Source organism: Meriones unguiculatus, chromosome 4 (genome assembly GCF_030254825.1).
Source record: "Meriones unguiculatus strain TT.TT164.6M chromosome 4, Bangor_MerUng_6.1, whole genome shotgun sequence".
NCBI classification, from domain to species: Eukaryota; Metazoa; Chordata; class Mammalia; order Rodentia; family Muridae; genus Meriones; species Meriones unguiculatus.
The window spans coordinates 105,187,600-105,205,862 of NC_083352.1; the positions used below are offsets into that span (position 1 = coordinate 105,187,600).

Genomic DNA, 18,263 nt, shown 5'->3' on the forward strand with positions numbered 1-18,263 from the left:
ATGACAAAAACATTGACATGGTTTTCAAGTAACTGAAGTCTGAGAATTGATGGACTAATTTCTTACAGCTAGAGTTTGAGGAGTTTGGAAATAAGCAGTTAAGAGACATCAAATAGTACACATGTTCCAAGTCCCCAGTCACAGTATTTCTTCCAAAGCATCAGACCCATTGACTTCATGAGTCCATATATGCAGGGGGATAACACTATGCTGGGGTGGAAAACAGTATCTTCATACAGAGGTATGATTTTGATGTACAAATGTTTTCTTTGTTGATGGATAACATTAAGCTTTCCAGAACCATCAATTCCACAGGGAAGAGCTTTGGATTATTGCACTGTGCCTAGTGAGTACTTCCATGTGGTTTCAAAGTTTAAGAATTTTAGAATTAAGAATTTTAAGAATTTAAATTTAAGAATTTTAAAAAGTATTTCTAAGTTAAAAACTATAAATTAAGGCATGTCATGTGACAATTGAGGCACTTGAGGTGAATAATAGTACAAGGAGAAAGGGAAATTTGCTATCATCCCATCCTTTTATTGACTGGAGTGGAATTCCAATATGGCAGACAGAGTGTCTGGTTAGCGAGTGGGGAATAGTCAGAAGTAAAATCTTACAGGAAGTTATATGGATGGTTTGGTTTAAAATTAATGAGACATTAATAACACAAGACATTTTCATTTTTACGTTTTATTTTTATCAAAACAAAATAATTTAACCATATAAAGAAGGGGGGCATTCCCCAACCAGGAAGCCAAGCACTTCCTCATCACTAGCAAGGAAAGGCTAGAACAGTGAGCCCGACAGAGCGGCCTGTGCTTGGAAGCACTCGGGTCACTCTCTAGTGCTCCTAGTGACAGGACTGACTTTTCCTGGCTCCTTTTCTCCCCATGGTGATGCAGTATGCTCACATGTTCGTATATTTCTTCAGACCAAATTATGCATATTAACACATGAATGCAGAGTATGAAGAAGACACACACAACTGTCGAAATCTCACACTCACACGAGACTATTCTAGATCCTGACACCTATATTTAATGAGTTTTTAAAGAGATGGACAAATGTAGTGCTTCAAAAGCCAATGCTTCTTGAACTGGAGTAAAGAAAAACACAGAGGCCCGTCTTGTCGTAGTTGTAGGAATTTGATCACCCAGAGCCTGGTGGGCCATTTTCTCCCTCTGCCTTATTAAATGACATCTAGGGAGCCAAGCAGACGCACATTCCCGTAACTATAAAAATCTGCTGCACCAGGTAAATTCTGTGCAAAATGCAAATTTCTATGCCGGGGAAGAAATGAATAATGCAATCATTCTAAGTAATGGATGCAGATGCAAGGAAGTGCTTTCTGGCATGAGGCTGAGAACCGTTTATCTCTCATGCTGAGGACAGTGGTCACACCACACTGCTGCAAAGCTAAGCTTCCTTCAGATGCCAGCTTTAGAAGGCAGCATTTAGGAAAGGGAACTTCCAGTCAGTTCTAAGTTACTCACCGAGTTGTGGGCTGTGCTTTATTATAATCCGAACAATCACTCTTTCTCTCCTCCTTCTCCCCCTCCATCCCCTCCCTACTTCTCCTCATCCCTCCCTTCCCTCAGTCTCTCTTTTTTCCCCACATCTCACCCCCCATCCCTCCTCCCCACCACCACTACCACCCTGCAAACAAATCACAGGTTGTGAGCTGTGGTTCTTGGGCCTTCCGAGAACCACATCCTCTGAGATTTCAAGCTTAGACCTAGCAAGGAGGCGAGAGCAGCTCCTATGGCACCTTACAACAAGGAGGGTCAGGGTGGCCACCAAAACTCAGGAAGCTTAAAGAGTTGACCAAGTGGAGAGATGGGAGACCTTGCTCCTCCATGTGTCTCAAAACGTGGCCAGGCACAGCTCTTGTGAAGGACAGTCAGTGGTCAGTGTCAGACACCTTGAGCAGTGGCGCTTGCACTGCAAAGAATCCAAAGCCCTCTTTCTCCCATTCTATGCCTGCACCCCTGATACTCATCTCCATGAAGGAAGCTGAGGCACCCATTGCTTAAGACCTGAAGGTACATATGAATAATAGCATGGTAAACAATATGTAGGCCTTGTTGCAAAATACTTTTTTATATGTGGTTCTGGGAATTGAACCCAGGGCCTCATACACACCTAGCAAGGATTCTACCACTTAGTTAAGTCCTCAGCACTGAAAATAGATTTGTTTTTCCTGAACCATCATTTGTTAAGCACTTGTAGTATTGTCAAATTGTACCAATGATCAACTGGTAATGCTAGAATTTTATTTTAATAACCTAAACTGAGTTTTGGGTTTTATGGGTAAAAGTTTTCTTTTAATTGTCTTATAATTGTATTTTGCCTCAATAAAATTAGATTTATAAAAATCAGTGACTATTTGTGGCATTATAGAAAGGACTCCCCATTAAAACCAAACCAAACCAAACCAAACCAAAAAAATATCTTACTTTAGGATACTTTCAGTAGCTAGCTTGTCCCATGGCCATTTTAAATGATCATTTGGTTGAAAAAAAAAATCTATTGAAATACAGAGTTCACAAACTGATGTTGATTTAAAGTAAGTGACCCCTGGGGAGCCTGGCACTGCGCGCCCAGGTGAAGCAGCAGGTCTGACCAGCTGCCTGGCTTTGTGACAGACACAGGGGTTTAAAGAGATAGAACCAATATCCCACAGCGTTGGACCCAGGCTTGGGGGTGGCAACTAGTCATGCTGGCTCAGAAGAGGCAGAGCCCCCACTGTGCTTTTTGGAGCTATGATTATGACGTGGGGCTGGTGAGCCTCTTGTGTCTTAACAGTCACCTGGAAATAAAGATCCAGGACAGTGGTTCTCAGCCCTCCTAATGCTGTGACCCTTTAGTACAGTTTCTCAGATGTGTGATGACCTCCAACCATGAAATTATTTTTGTTGCTGCTTCGTTTCTATAATTTTGATAGTGTTATGAATCATAATGTAAATCCAATGGTCTTAGGTGACCCCTGTTAAAGGGTCATTAGACCCCCCCAAAGAGGTCACGAGCCACAGATTGAGAACCACTGTCCTGTGAAGCAGTCCTGCCCCTATTGTCCTGTAACTCCTGAGACAAAGGAGCCTGTTCCACCTACAGACTCGCTCTCTGCTCTCAGTGTTGTGCTTTTTGTTTGAGAAACTCTGACTTAGTCTGGCAGTGAGTGGTGGCACGCACTTGGGAGGAAGAGACAGGCAGATCTCTGTGAGTGCAAGGCCAGCCTGGTCTACAGAGTGAGTCTAGGGACAGCCAGGCCTATACCGAGAAACCCTGCCTCAAAAACAAAAAAACAAAAAACAAAAAAAAAAAAACAAAATAAAATCAAATTAAAATTAAAAATTCTGATTTATAAGGTGGGTGGTGGCACTCCAAAGTCAGGAGTTCGGGGTGGGCTCACGTACCCCATAGCGGTGGTACCAGAACAGATTCTGCGTATCAGCCTTTCCAGACTGTTCTTCAGCATCTCAAGCATGACAAGTCCGGGGCAACATTTTCCCTGGGGTACGCTTCCAGGCTGTGTGGACACACAGGTCAAGGAGCTCGTGGTTCCTCTATCGGTCACGCCCACCAGGATCCAGCCCCACAGAGGCACTCAGCTCCTCCATCCGGGTCCCTTTCTCGTTGACGTCTCACGCGCAGAGCCAGCCATCGCTAGGCTCCCCTGAGGCCTTTCTCGCGCACAGGTCACCCACAGGGCAGCCGATCACCACGCCACTCCCATGTTGTTTAGGAAACACTGAAGCAACGTCTAGTTCTTTCAACCCCTCCGTGCTGCTGTTGGTTAGGGTGCCATAGGTGAGATACATCTGAACAGCTGCGTGGTGGCCACAGACGTGGACTAATAATAATAATAATAATAATAATAATAATAATAATGGGAAGCTGCTTTTGCACTGAGGCTCTCTGTGGGTAACAGCAAAACTGGAAAAGTCACACGAAAACACTTGGACCGTACTCCCTCACAGGTGAGGATTTAGGAAAAAAAGCATGTTGGCACGTATGAGGCAGGCTCTTCTCACGGCTGCCAGGCCTGGGAGCACAGACGTCACGTGAGTGCCATTACCTTGGAGTAAAGCCGGAAGCTGGGCCAGAAGTCACAACTTGTACAAAATCATACCAAGGCGAGTAGAAAAATCGTAGAGGAGTGAGCAGTGTAAACTTCTGGAAAGTTCCCTCTCCCATTTAAGCGGAAGGAAAGGAAGGCTGAGAGCCTGAGGCCTGCGCAGTAGGCTGGCTGAGGCAGACCCGGCCCCTGCACAGCGACACGGCACGCCAGGTAGGAGTGCTGGGGGTTTGATCTGTGCTGTTCGGAGATGCGCAATACAAAGGTTGATTTAATTTGACAGCAAAGTAACACCAAGCCCCCAAAATAAAATTAGCGAGATAGAAAACAGCGTCAAAACTCCAATTAGTTTGATGTCAAGGAAGCTTCCGGAGGAAGTTTGAAAGGCTCTATCATGAGGAACAGGCGTCACTTCAACCTGCACAGATTACTAAAATGTAACCCTCTAATTGAAATTGCTCATAGCCCAGTATGACAAAAAGAATCAGAGGAGGGGAAATGAATTTTCCCTTCCAAAAAAAAATGAGTCATTACAGTGACTATTTTACTGACTTAATGCAATGTTCCTTTGCAAGATCTAAAAAAAAAAAAGAAAAGAAAAAACACAAGGCCTTTTTTTTTGGGGGGGGAGAGGGTCTCACGGAAAAAGCACCAGGTACAAGGGCTATACGTGCTTGTGTTTTGGGACCAGAAACAATTACTGACCATTTGTGCAACATACAAAAGGGCCTTAGGTGTTGTGATGGGTATTTACAGTGTCCATTAAGAAGATGGCTGGCCCTGACCAGTTTTCGAATGCATCTGTGGTTAGTCTCTGAAGTGTGTAGGCAGGTCTTGGTGTCCAGTTTACACCCCATCCTTTTTTCTCAAACTACCCCGATGGCCCCAAATTTGCTTGTCACTCCTAACTTCGTGATGGCGGTGGTGCCGGGTCACACCGGTCGGGAACAATGTCGCATATGGCTCGTCTGGTTAGTGTCATTTTACTGGCTGAGGCAGTGGATTACAACATCACTCGTGCCGGAGCTGTGTCCATGGAGCCTCGTGACATGGCACTTCCGGCCATCTTGACTCTTCGAGATCAATGTGAGGAGATCTGTCTGAGAGAAGCTAAAGAAAGCTTCGGCTGGATCTGGGCATGGTTAGAGTTGGCTTGAAGAAATCTCAGATGGCTTTCCCAGTCTATCGATGTTTTATAAATAGAGTCAGGTGCCCATTACACTTGGTCTTTGACCATAACCACCATCTTTCTCTGGAAGCATATCATATCTCTATGACCAGTCTGTCTTCATCATCGCTGCTGGTGTCACTGAGCTCCACCCGAGTCTGCTTTCGCATTCCTTCCAAGCTCGTCTTTCGGATGGATCTCAAAGGGGCTTCAGGGACCTCTGAGGGCTGTGCTTGATCAGCAGGAGCTGTGACGCTCCTGGGCGTGGTTAACCCTTCAGCTTGACAAGGCCCACCCTCACTTCCTGATGCAGCCCAGTGGACAGCCCCTTCCCCACATCCATATTGGCCCCAGGAAGAAAACTCTCCCTGGGCCTTTGCTTCCTCCTGTTGTGAGCTGATTGAACTCGGTCCTGAAGGTGCCATTTCTACACTAGTTTTCCCGGGTAACCTTTGGCCAGAGGAAGGCCTCTCTGGAAGACGCGCCTGCGGCATGCTGTCCGGCATGGCGGCTCCTCTGTCTGGGGAGCTTTGTGCCACAGACTGCTCTTCAGAGGGCTCTGCGCTGTGAACCCCCAGGGTTCTGTGTCCTGTTTCTGTCCCCACAGAAGCACAGATGGCAGCCACAGAGGTAGCGGTGTCGTGATGTGGAAATGCTCCTTTGGGTCTAAAGGAAGAAGGGGGCTCTGGAACATCTGAGGACGCGCATGCCCTGGGAGCGATGGAGACTTGAGCCTGGGAAGGCGGCAGCTGAGTCCCTGGCGGTCCAACATCAAGACCCTTGTCCCGGGGAAGAAGATCTTCCTGAGACACTGCCAAGAATGTATTAGATTGCAGAGATAGTGCTGGCCCAGTACCATGTTTCTTCTCTTGAGTACAGTCATTATGCTCACCAGCAGTTGGAGAAATACCCTACAAAAAAAAAAAAAATGCAAAGGGAAAGAAATAGGGGGAAAGGTTAATCGGCATAGAGAAAACTGTGATCAGAAGCATGGTCCTGTAATGAAAGCGAGGCCTTGAGGTCTTGACAACTCTTTCCTTAGTGTGGCCCCTCAACAGGATCCCTCGATAAGTTTCCATTAATAACTAATAAGCTCCTGATTGGTACAAAACAGGTCACTGTGCATTCTCATTGTATTGTGTGAAGGCAAACAACTCCACTACTCAGCTGGCCCCACACTTCCGGTCTCCAGCCAGCAGGATGGGTAAAGGGGGCGTGTGGTGCCCACACAGATCCGCCTGGGATAGTTTCACACTGCAGGATCTTCTGCAGTAGAGCAGCACCTTCTTCTGTGGGGATTAATCACACAGACTTGAGGCTTTCCAGAGAACAACCCAACAGTTTCACAACCAAAGACAGCCGACTGCACGTGTGACATACGAAAGTCAGGAGATAGATAGCATCCTGTGGGAGTCAACCTTGCTCACCTGGGCTCTCTTCGTTGTTTGTCACTGCATACACCAGGCTAGCTGGCTCAAGAACTTTTAGGGATTTTCTTGTTTCCACCTCTCATCTCCCTGTATGAGTGCTGAAGTTGTAGACTCTCAAGATAGCCACTCAGCATTGCTGTGGGCTCTGGGATTTGAACTCAGGTCCTCACACATGCACAGCCAGTGACTTTACCTACTGAGCCATCTCTGCAGTCCCAACGTTGGCTAATTTTTCAGTGTAAAATGTTTGGGGATGGTTTTGTCTGGTTTTAGTGTTCAGGGGGGCCCTAGAATGAGACTAGGATATTTTCTGCATGGGCAGTGATATGGGAATGAAGGCATTAAGTCTAGATGACAGAGACATATCAGAGAGTTACCAGTGAGATATCAGAGTGATACCAGGACCTCAGAATGATGGTTCCCACCTTCAGAGATGACTTGTCTATTTCCAGGATGGTCTCTGAGCTTGTGCCAGGAGAGATGGGTTCTGAAGTCTGTCTGCAGTCACCTTCCTTCTCACTGTCCCTATGACCAATGGACAAGTCTGTGCAGGCACAAGATGTCTCTCCTTGAAGATTTAGGCCTGAAAGAGGGAACACATTTGTTTATAGACATCTAGAATCAGGAACTGAGGCAAGAGTGTTGAGGAGACTTTCTGGGTCTCCACAACCACCCTCAGCTCTGTGAGCCTCAGCTCACACAGCAGGCATGGCACTCTGATTCTCCAACCAGCTCACACTCAGCCAAACGCATTCTCTTTGCTTCCTTCAAAGAAAGAAATGGCAAAACCAAGTCCCCAAGTCAAAACCAAGTATGACTCCATAAGCGTGTACATTGCAAATAACGTTCCACACAGTGTCTGCTCTCATCGCAGAGTCATCCTTCACCCAGCTCTCTTTGGGTTAATTTTAGATCACTTTGAGTCTTCTGGATCCAGATAGCCAGACTAGAGAGCTCGATACGGTACACCATGGCAGGGGGGACTCCTTGGTGATGACACTTGGTCTCCACTGAAGTACCAGGCAGTAGGGGTTGAGGTGGGTACCTGCGAGATTATCATTTACTGTGGTGGCAGTCTCACATGGAAAGGAAGAGACAGACTTGCCTCTCACACCTGCTCTCCTTTGTTCCCCCTTATCCTCTCCTCCATTTCCTCACAAGGAACAACCATCAGGCCAAAAGAACGGTCCTTTCCAAGAGGTTAGATTGCATTATAAGATAAGCTGAAAACAAAATCCAGAATGCCTGGATCCCTGGAAGATGTACTGGGCACACTGTCAAATCCGCTCTTAATTTGATTAAAGTTGCACAAGGACAGAGTTTGAAAACCCTAAACCGTTCTGCTTATTAGGAAGGCTAGCAACCCCTGCCCACCCATCCATCCTTTTTCACTTTGGAGTCTTCTAAGATTTATCTCTCTCCCTCATACTTCTATGCTTACAGATTGACCTATGACCTCCCTCAAAGCCAGAAGCAAGCAACTGTTCCTGTAAGACCCTCCTTCCAAGACTTCAGCTCCCTTGCACGTGGCATGCTTGTCACACTTGTCCATCCTCTCCACCTTCATGTGCACACCCCTGACTCCACACCTTGATCAGGTGGCTGTTTGAAGCCTTCCTCCTGTCTAGGTGCAGGCCTGTCTCCACTGAGCATGCCGGTTTCCACTGAGCTGCGCTGAACACTAGGATTGTACTGCCTTTCTTAAAATAATTGTTTTCCCCAGCATTGAGGTCCCCACCACTTCCTCTGTTTCCCTTTCTAGGAACATATTAAAATCACTTCCCAGATTCCCCAACTGTTTAAGGTTTGCTTTCTCTCTGGACAAGCTAAAAGTCATGCCTTAACTATGTAATAAATTTTATGGGTTCCCTTTTTTTCCCCAATCAAAAAGAAAATTGAAGGAAGAAGGGGGGAAAGGGAGTCAGAAAAGGTTGGAGGGAGAAAGGGACAGAAAATTGAAGGAGGGAAGAATGAATGGAGGAGGAAGAAGAGACAAAAGAAATGGTAAATACAAAAAGCAATTTAATGGGCTTCACAGGTGGTCTTCCATTGTAGGCCTCACTATATAGAGTCAAATTTAGAGACCTAAGATGAACATTGTGTTCAATGTTATGAACTAGTAATCCCAGAACTGGGGAAACAAAGACAAGAGGATCCCTGGGTCTTGCTGGCCTGCCAGCCTAGCCAATGTGTGAGCTCCAGGCCAATGAGAAGCCTTCTCTCAAAACAAACAATAAAGATGGCACCTGATATATCCTCTGGTCTCCACACATGGTATCACCTCCCTGAATCATCTCCTATGGACATGGGTCTCACAAACCCATCAGACGCCCAATTCTCCTGGGCTTCTAAAAGAAAACAAGGTGTATAGAATCACATCATCCCTTGCATTTAAGCACAAAAATCTAAAAAGATCTTCTATTTCCACGGGTCAGCAGCTAGGTTTACTGTGTACAGTAATCCTGAGCAAACCAGCTTTGAAAACGAACAGGGAAGTGCAAAGGTTTAGGAAGCTGTGAGTTTCCCTTCAGTACCACCTCAGTGAGCACACGTGTGATGGTGTTGTCCCTTACAAAGCAGCTGGCTGCTGGGACTTCTCATCTGCTCAGCAAATAAATGGGACCTGAGTTCCTTCCACAAAGCAGGCTTCCAGCTGAGCAGAACCTTGTCCTCAAGGGATTCTGCTGTAATGAGGACCAGGGGAGAGACACAAGAGAGTTTCAGATGGTGCTGGAATCATGAAGCAATTAGACAGAGGGTATCAGCACAGCAGAGTGTGACAATTAGAGACTCTTGTAGAAAGAACACGGCATGGGAGGTAATGGAGAGTCTAGCCATAAAGGTAGGGAAGTGTTCGAGAGGATGATAAACGACACAGAGTGATAGCATTGTCCACATACAAAGGTGTTTCAGAAGAAGGAAGAGCAAAGGCAGAGGCCCCACAAGGAGAGAACCGAGGGACTAAGAGACTGGAGTGAGGCCGGTGACACCAGCATGTACGGGCGTTGTAAGCAGAGGCAGAGGTGAAGTCAACAGGGCTTTCATATCAGAACACACATGTCTCTCAGGAAGAAGCCAATGTTTTCAGTGTAGGCCAACATTTCTTTTTCAAAAATAAATGTTGACGCCACTTAAAGATTGACTTGAAAGGAGAAAGCACGAGAGGTAAGAAACCAGTCTCCAGGTTCCTAGGGTCATCTAGGAACCCGGATTCCAGGCAAGGAAAACTAAAGTGGAGAAAGCCCACGTACTCAGGCTTTGCTTTCATCCTCACTTGGGAGGTGTCAGCATGGAGCTGTCACGGGGCAAACATGGCTACGGCTCCACTGTGGGCCAAAGACAGTCGCTCAATCTAAGTGGATCAAGCTTCATCCCCACGGTGACAAAATGACCAGGCAATTCATTCAATTCAATGAAGAAATAAAACCAATTAGTATAGAGAAGATAATCAGATTGGCCAAATGTCTTCCCAACAGGTTGTTTGGGTTTTTAGCTTAAGCAGAAAGGTCGGTGCACATTTGACCAATAACTTCCGGCTCATCCAAGAGAGAGAAGGGAGAAAATCTATTGATTTAATTTGCTTTCAACCCTGCAGTCTACAGAGAAAAGTGAATTATCTCTAACAATTGTGAAAAATGCCCAAAAAATGTCACTGAAGTGTGTTAAACTAATTTGGATTATTGAAGCAGGACACTAACTTGCTTTGAAATGAATGGCCCCTTTCAAAAAGTAAGTCGTGCCCTGGCCAAATTTTAAAGTGCAAAATGCCATCCTGTTTAGGTTTCAGCTCCACACCCTATGATTCACTTCCCCCACCTTCAGAATTATAGATTCCGCATCTCCACGCATCTTCAGAACCCGGCTGCCCACACTCAATTACAGGGATCTTATTAGAGAATCGTCTCTCATTGAGGCTCTCTGCTTTGTGCTCTTCTCCTGATTAAAGGCCGCACTCTTAATAATTTCTCTCAGAAATAATTGCCATGCCACGTCAGGAGGAAGAGACTGCTTAAGCGGGTACAGCAATTGCAAATTTAGCTCTCTTGAAGAAGCTATAAGACACTGGTAAAATAATTAAAAAGAAAACTCAGGCAGAGACAACAGGACAAAACTGTCAGTGGAATTATCGGCCTCTTTAATGTCAAATCTGCTTTGGGCTGTCTCATTTCCAGGCCTTATTAAAATGCTAATAAATTTATTACTCAAATATCATTATCTCAAAATGTGAGTCATTTGAATAATTTCTTTTGGTCTGTCCCAATAGCTCCCCAAACTCCATTCATGTGGAGTCCACAGACTCAGAAATATCAAGTAGGAAACTGAACTTCCAGCATCAGCCTCGTCGCCCTTCTAAGCAAGCGGAAATTATAAACAGGAAGGTGGGATCGTCTCTGCAAGTTGTAATTGATTTGAGATTAAATTGTTCCAAAGTGTCTCTGCCATTAAAGAACACATAATGTGCTGGCAATTAAGACAAGCAATCACTTACAAGAAAGCTGGGCAGATCTTTAAAACTAATCACGTTGTGAATGGTTATTCGCTCATTTATTGAAGTATTTATTGAATCCATTTTAAGTCTGTATTTTTTGAACCCATATTGTTGAGGCTTGAATATTGACCAAACACTGAATGCAAGTCAATATTGTGCCAAGAGCTAAGATGTTTGTGCAGAGGTTAAGGGAGGCTTATCCCCTTCATGGAAATTACTATCTAATGGGGACAGAGGTTTATTTTATTCTTAGTTTGCTATTGCTGTTGTTGGAGGGTACACATATCACAGTTCTCATGTGGAACTCAAAGGACAACTTTCAGGAGTCAGCTCTTTCCTTCTACCCTGTGGGTTCCAGGGATTGAACTCATGCCATCAAGCTTGACAACACATGCCTTTACCCACTGAGCCAAAATCTCTCTCTCTTTCTCTCTCTCTCTCTCTCTCTCTCTCTCACACACACACACACAATATCACCAAGCAGCTGTCATCAGCACTGTGAAGGATACAGCAATAAGATGCTCAGACTGAGAGGTGATGACCCAAGCCCACCTCTGTTCACAGAAAGAGTTGAAACCATCCAGGAAGTGCCTGTCCCCCGGGGCTATGTCACTAATAAACCTGAATTATTCAGCCATGTAATTATCTGACAGATTTTCTTGGAGCCCCTCTTGCAGAGCTGCTGTATAGTCTGAGGGTGCCTTCATTTGTTACTGACATCTTATCGTTTATGCAATCTCTTTAGGAAAACAGTATGGTGCAAAGTGATGGCAGAGGGCCCGACAGTCCTCTCAGAGAAGATGGGCAATATCTGAGGCTGAAGGCAGCCAGGAAGTAACAGGAAGTAACAGAAGCTTGTGGGTGGTTGGAAATCCGGCAGAAGCAGCTTCAGCCTCCAGCTCTACCAGCAGGAGGGACCCAAGAGGGGACCAGAAAAAGTATGTTTATCAAGGGGCGCCTCTGATGTTCTTGTTCTAGCACAATCTTTGTAAAGTTCTCAGAGTCATCACTGAGCCTTTTCTCTCAGAGGTCACTTTCTCGGCGGTTCTCATCACTCCAATTGCTCTGATGAAAGGCAATCAGGCCGAGTTCTCTTCCCTCATGGACATCCTGTTCCTTGACTATGTTTAGGACAAAATGGTGCTTAAGATCTTGTCTTGAGTCTTAAAAAATATTTTTTTTACCATGTCCATTCTACAAAAGTGCACCCTTCAAATACAAAGTCAAAATAGGATTCCAAAATCATGGAAGGAAAAATAGAAGATGATTAAATAAATGTCACCGAGACCATTAAATGCTGAGGCTGAACCCGAACTGGCACTTTTAGAGTCCTTATTTTTAAAGTCTCTTGTTGCCGAGTGAAAATTGTGTATGGGTCTCTTCCTGGAATGCAATCAACATACCTGCAACAGAGGCTCATCACTCCTTAAGATTTACACACCCAGGAACGGGGAGAAATTATTCTGTCTCAGCAATTTCAGAGAACCGTGATTTAACTAACAGCTTTAGAGAAAGAATTAATACTCCTCCATTAATCCTAATAATAATATTAAAAAAAGTGCAGGGAGATCATTACAAGAGATGTAGGAGGGCCTGTCAGAGAAGGAGGCCCTCCGAACCCCTTCTGAAAACAACTCCATGGAGCCCCAGGCCCAAACCCAGAGGCCAGGCCCCAGGACAGGTGAGATGATCAAGGTGGACACTGCCTGTAAAGAATCCAGCAGTCAGCAAAGGCAGGCTGTGGCTCTTTGCCATGATCACATGTAGCCCTCTGTCTAGAATAGTTAGGAAACTGTGCCCTTTGTGTGTATGCCATTAGAAAATTTTTACTTTGGGACCACCTGTCACTGCCATCATCCACAGGCCTCATTCCCAGGGTGAAACAGCATGTCTGGGTCATGTGACCCTCCCAGCTCATCTCAATTCTGTGGATGGCGCTGAATGGAAATGTTTTAAAAATTGGTTTTAAAATGGTTTAAAAATTCAACCCTGTCGGTGAAATAATCCGACCTTTCCAGGAACCATCACTGGGAATGTTTATCTCACATTTTATTGAGGAAAATCATTTTAGGTGGCCTGTAAAATCAGACTTGGATTTCCTTTTGAAACATACTATTTAACCAGGCATGGCAGAGCTCCAGGATTTGTGAGGAAGAGGCAGGAAGATCAGAAGTTTAGTGTCATGCTCCATTGTATGGCCTGTTTGGAGCCAGCCTGGGGTACACAAAGGTTTGGAAGAAGAAGAAGGAGGAGGAGGAGGAGAAGGAGGAGGAGGAGGAGGAGGAGGAGGAGGAGGAGGAGGAGGAGGAGGAAGAAGAAGAAGAAGAAGAAGAAGAAGAAGAAGAAGAAGAAGAAGAAGAAGGAAGAAGGAAGAATAACAAGAAGAACAAGAACAAGAAGAACAAGAAGAAAAAGAAAGAACAGAAAATATAAATTAGTGTCTAAAAATCATTTGCTACACTGTAGAACTGCTTTGGGAAAGTAATTTGGTAGCCTCACAAACTGAGATAATATTCATAACAGCATCCAAGAGGCATTGCATCTTGGAGTGAAAGTGTTGGTTAGAACAATAGCTGGGGAGACAGTAAGAACTAAACATTAGAAATAACTACATTTTTGTATAACAGAGGTTAGGTAGCTAAATGAAAGCACCCCTCATGGAGAGACTTTTATGCCACTATACATAATATATTTTATATTTAATGTATAGAGTTTTGCATAAGATGTGTAAGAAGGAAAGAATTGCTGCCTGCTGCTCATTTTAGTTCCCTTCCTTGTCACTGTGATAAAACACTATGACAAAAGCAAGCAGAAGGAGGAAGGAGACTGATTCTGGCTCACAGTTGAAGGGTGCATAGTCCATCATGGTGGAGAGTCAAGGCAGCAGGAGCTTGAAACAGAGAGCAATGAGCTCATGTTGCTGCTTCATGTGTATACTCCAAAAAACCCTGTTCAGGGAATGGTGCCACTCACAGTCATCTTCCTACCTCAACTAAGGTAATCGTGTGTGTGTGTGTGTGTGTGTGTGTGTGTGTGTGTGTGTGTGTGTGATCATGGACCAGTAAAAAAACCACATGAGTTCATCTACATAATGGAAGAAGAGAACTGACTCCCACAAGTATGACCTCTACAAGTACTCTGTAACAGGCACACCTCCTCACCCTAACACATAAACCCATACACAAGCAACACACACACACACTAAAGAATTCATTTAAAAGATTTTGTCAAGTTGACAATTCACACTAGCGATCCCACTGCCTATCACTACCTATGGTATGACCCTTTCGTGTTAAATGTGTCGGCAGTGTCCACTCGTGTGTCTCTCCATGTGGAGAGAGATTCATAAGGATAAGCATCAACCTCACTAGGCAGCTATGGCGGGGAGTTGTTACACTTTCCTTTGCCACATAAGTCTCTCTCTTATTTCTGTTCTTGAGAGGCAATCAGTGTGAGAACCCTTCACCTACCATCCTTCTCTCACTCTGCCAAAACACACACACTCACATACACACACACACACACACACACAGAGAGAGAGAGAGAGAGAGAGAGAGAGAGAGAGAGAGAGAGAGAACAACCAAAGTCTGTATTTGAGTGGAGAAGTACACTTAAAATCTTTTGTTAAGTTAGAACTTTAATCATGGCCAGACAATAAGAGAATGTTCTCAAATGAAGAAAGGACAATTTGTGGAGAAGAAAGAAAACTAAATGAAGAGGGGAGTAATTTTATTTAAATTCTTTAGTGCCAAAATTAATTCAAGAGAATCTACATTATGGGTCATTAATTTAAAAACTTTCAAATGAAAATGGCAGAGAGAAAAGTACAGGCTTTGGAATATAATTGATGTGTTTGAGCCATTGCTTCATCGTTTCTGAAGATTTACACCCTGCAGAAGGAGGTGTTATCCTGCTTCAGCAATTCTGTAAGCAATATTACTTAAATAATGGCTTTGGGAAAAGAATATCTCCTATTAATTCTGACAGGAAAAATAATGTTGCAAACCCATTAGCTCTCGTCAGAGAAAAGGGAGGGTCTGGTGGTGAGGGAGCCCTGCGGTTCGGGCTGCCATCTTGATTCTGCTAAAGAAAACACACTGGGGTGGTGTGTGACAGCGTGGAGGCCTCTACCCATAACCCCCTTCTCTCTGTAGTGCGCACAGGGTGGTAACACACGTGTGCACACACACTTGGTTCTTACACACAGCTAGAGAAACATTTTTATTTCTGACTCTCCCTGCCAGAGCAGTTTACTTCTTTAGTTCTTTTAAATGAAAGGCAACTACACAAGGGTGTGTGTGTGTGTGTGTGTGTGTGTGTGTGTTAAAACACATCAGTTGGTTCTGTGAAGATTCCAAAAAAAGACAGGCAGACAAAAAGTACAGATGACATCCCTCACCCTGCCCTGTAGTTAAATACAGGTTCATTGCTAATAATTGAAGGAATTAAGTTCTGCACAGTTGATGTAGTGTTCTCTTGGCTGAAGAGAAAGAGCCTAATTATACAATGATTGCTGCCATGGTAAATGCCACAAAGAGATGGGCTGCAAATTATGCCATGAGGGCACCTCACCTGGTTCAAGTGTCAGAAGTGGACAGCCTGAGGAATCTCAGAAATGTCACCCCTCAACACTGTTCAAGGAAGCCATGGAAGCTTGGCCCAGCTCCCCTGAGAGATAGGGTCAATGGAGCAGAAAAACACATTTGTCAAAATCTCACTAGGTATTGGAACATTTCCCTCCTCTGCTGTGGGTTTCTGAAAGTTTTTCTCTCTGAAGTAGCAGACACTTTACTGGAGAGGCTGGCTTTCTTAGCAGCACTCAGTTCCTTGCTACTTCTTTGGTGAAAGCCAATTAATCTAACATTTCTCCTTTGAAGGTTCTTCTCTCTTTCTGAAAGACATGTCAGTATACGTAAAGTAACGTTCAAAATCGGTCCTCAAATTAAAGTTTTTGACCAAATCACAGCCTGTGTCAAAAAAAAAAAAGAGGGGGGAGGAGAGGAAAATGGGGAAGAGGAAGAAAAGAAGGAGGAGGAAGAAGAAAGACAACCAGGAGGAAACAGAAATACCACACTGAAATACTCTTTGAGACCCATAATGCCATGATACGTACGCACCCAGGCTGAAGAGATAGGTCATGAGCTGAAGCTGATGGCCTGGCAAGCATGATGAAACCTGAGTGTGGCAGTGTGCACAGTCAGCGCTGGGGAGGTGGAGGCAGGCAGCTTGGAGGCCTAGCCTTACAGCTGAGCCCCAGGGCCCAGGGAGAGTGCCTACCCGGAAACATAAGGCAAAGGGCTGCTGAGGAATAACACCTGAGGTCACCTCTCAACTTCCACCTGCATACCCCCACATTCACACGCTCATGTACAGACTCACAACTCAAACGCCCCTCACATCCACACACACAACTGACTCCGACGAAACATTACTTTTTAATGTTTCTTGCAACTGAATGAGCCTGTCAGAGGCAGTCCATTTCTCAAAATATAACTGAGTTATTTGGGAGAGCTCATTTTTCCTTGCATCCTTAAAAAGGAGAAATTGATCCATTTCAATGATAATAGCCAGGGAGAAAGATCTTCCCTTGACTCCCCCATTAATCCTGAAAGGGCAGGGGTGGGAGAACATGCTTACGTCAAAGGGAAAGCAGAGACAAGAAAGAAAATATGGGAGCCGGCCCCATCAATTTTGGTTTTCCAATCACCTTAGGGAGAAACAAAATTCGGTGCAGCCTCTTTGAGAAGAAAGATACTCAGAGAGAATCATAGTCTTGATCAATCCCAAATTTCAGAAAAGCAAAGAGGTGGGAGTGCTGTCTTTTCATTAATTCTGAGCACAGAACTTTGGCCACTTCCCGCTCCCTCACTTAAGATGCTGGCCTTTTGTTGGTCCTTCTTCCTCTGATGTGGGAGCTAGGCCTTGGGAAAGCCAGCATGTAGAAACTTCTTCCAAACAGTATTAGTGGAAGGGCTGGGGTGACATTGTTGAAAGTGAGGGGACTGAGATAAAGGAAGAAGAAAAAAAAAAGTTGATCAAAGTTTTCCTTAAAAAAGAAGAAGTGCTTATGCAAAAACTCATTCAAGAAAGAACACTTTCTGATCTACGCATATATGAAAGAAACTAAAGAGATGGATGAGGGCTGTTGGAGGGCTTTTTGGCTTGGCTTCGTCTTGTACCACTGAAGTAGTGCTTTCAACACAGAAGCTTGGTGTGGTTTCTATGGAGTCCCAGAGAAAAGAAAGGGGATAGCCATGAGTTCTTTCAAAGCCAAGAGGAGAACAAGAGTGCCAGAGCAGCTGAGCCCAGCTCTGAGTGGATCACATGGTCTTGAACTTGGAGGCTGTGTGAGTTGCTTAAGAGCTTGAACAGGCATCGCAAAGCAAGGATGATAATGAGATAGACGGACCCATCTCTTTGAGAATCCTACAAAGTTTTACTTTGAAACCTCGAGCCAGCTTCAGAAACTCTCTCTTTTGTGCTGCAAAACTGGAGATAGAGAGCTTTCTTCCCCTGGGGAGCTCTTTGTTAGATGCACTCTAATTGCAATCAGTCTGGTTAAACAGCACTGTCCATCTGAAGATCCAACAGCTCACAAGTTCACAAGTGGACCCAAAAACATGGGTGGGAAAAAAAGATGTGATGCAAAGTTAAGAGAGAGGGTTAAAAAATAAAGTATGGCCTCAGGAAGAACCTTTCGTCCAGGCTGGGGAGGCAGGCTATTTGATGAGACACTAACCCTGCAAGCAAAAGGACCTAAATTTGACCCCAGAGCCCACGTTTAAAAGAAAAGGAAAGGAAAGAGCCTGGCATGGGAGTAACTGCCTGGAGTCCCAGAACTAGGTGGATTGGAGGCAGGAAGATCTAATCTTCAGGACTCACTGGCCAGCTCCAGGCCAGTGAGACACCTCACCTCAACAAACAAGGCATATACACACAAACACACACACAGTCACACCTAACAAGCGAAATTATAAACTTATTTCTTTATCTCTCCTTTTTCTTTTTCTGTTTAAAGCACAGGAATCTACATAAGAGAGCCATCTAGAACTATAGGCAAAGGCATTGAAAAAAAAAAAAACCATCAATCTAGGACAA

General features: G+C 44.6%; 1 protein-coding gene across 1 annotated transcript in view; it reads right to left on the reverse strand.

Moving 5' to 3' along the window:
• Positions 1 to 674: 674 nt before the first annotated feature.
• Positions 675 to 18,263, reverse strand: part of Znf831 (zinc finger protein 831) — a 107,244-nt gene continuing 89,655 nt past the window's right edge. The window contains exons 5-6 of the mRNA XM_021650774.2: positions 7,102 to 7,259; positions 675 to 6,157 (exon numbers count right to left, since the gene is read on the reverse strand). Coding sequence (XP_021506449.1) covers positions 5,342 to 6,157; positions 7,102 to 7,259 — 974 coding nt within the window. The 3' untranslated portion in view covers positions 675 to 5,341. The remainder of the gene's footprint in view (positions 6,158 to 7,101; positions 7,260 to 18,263) is intronic.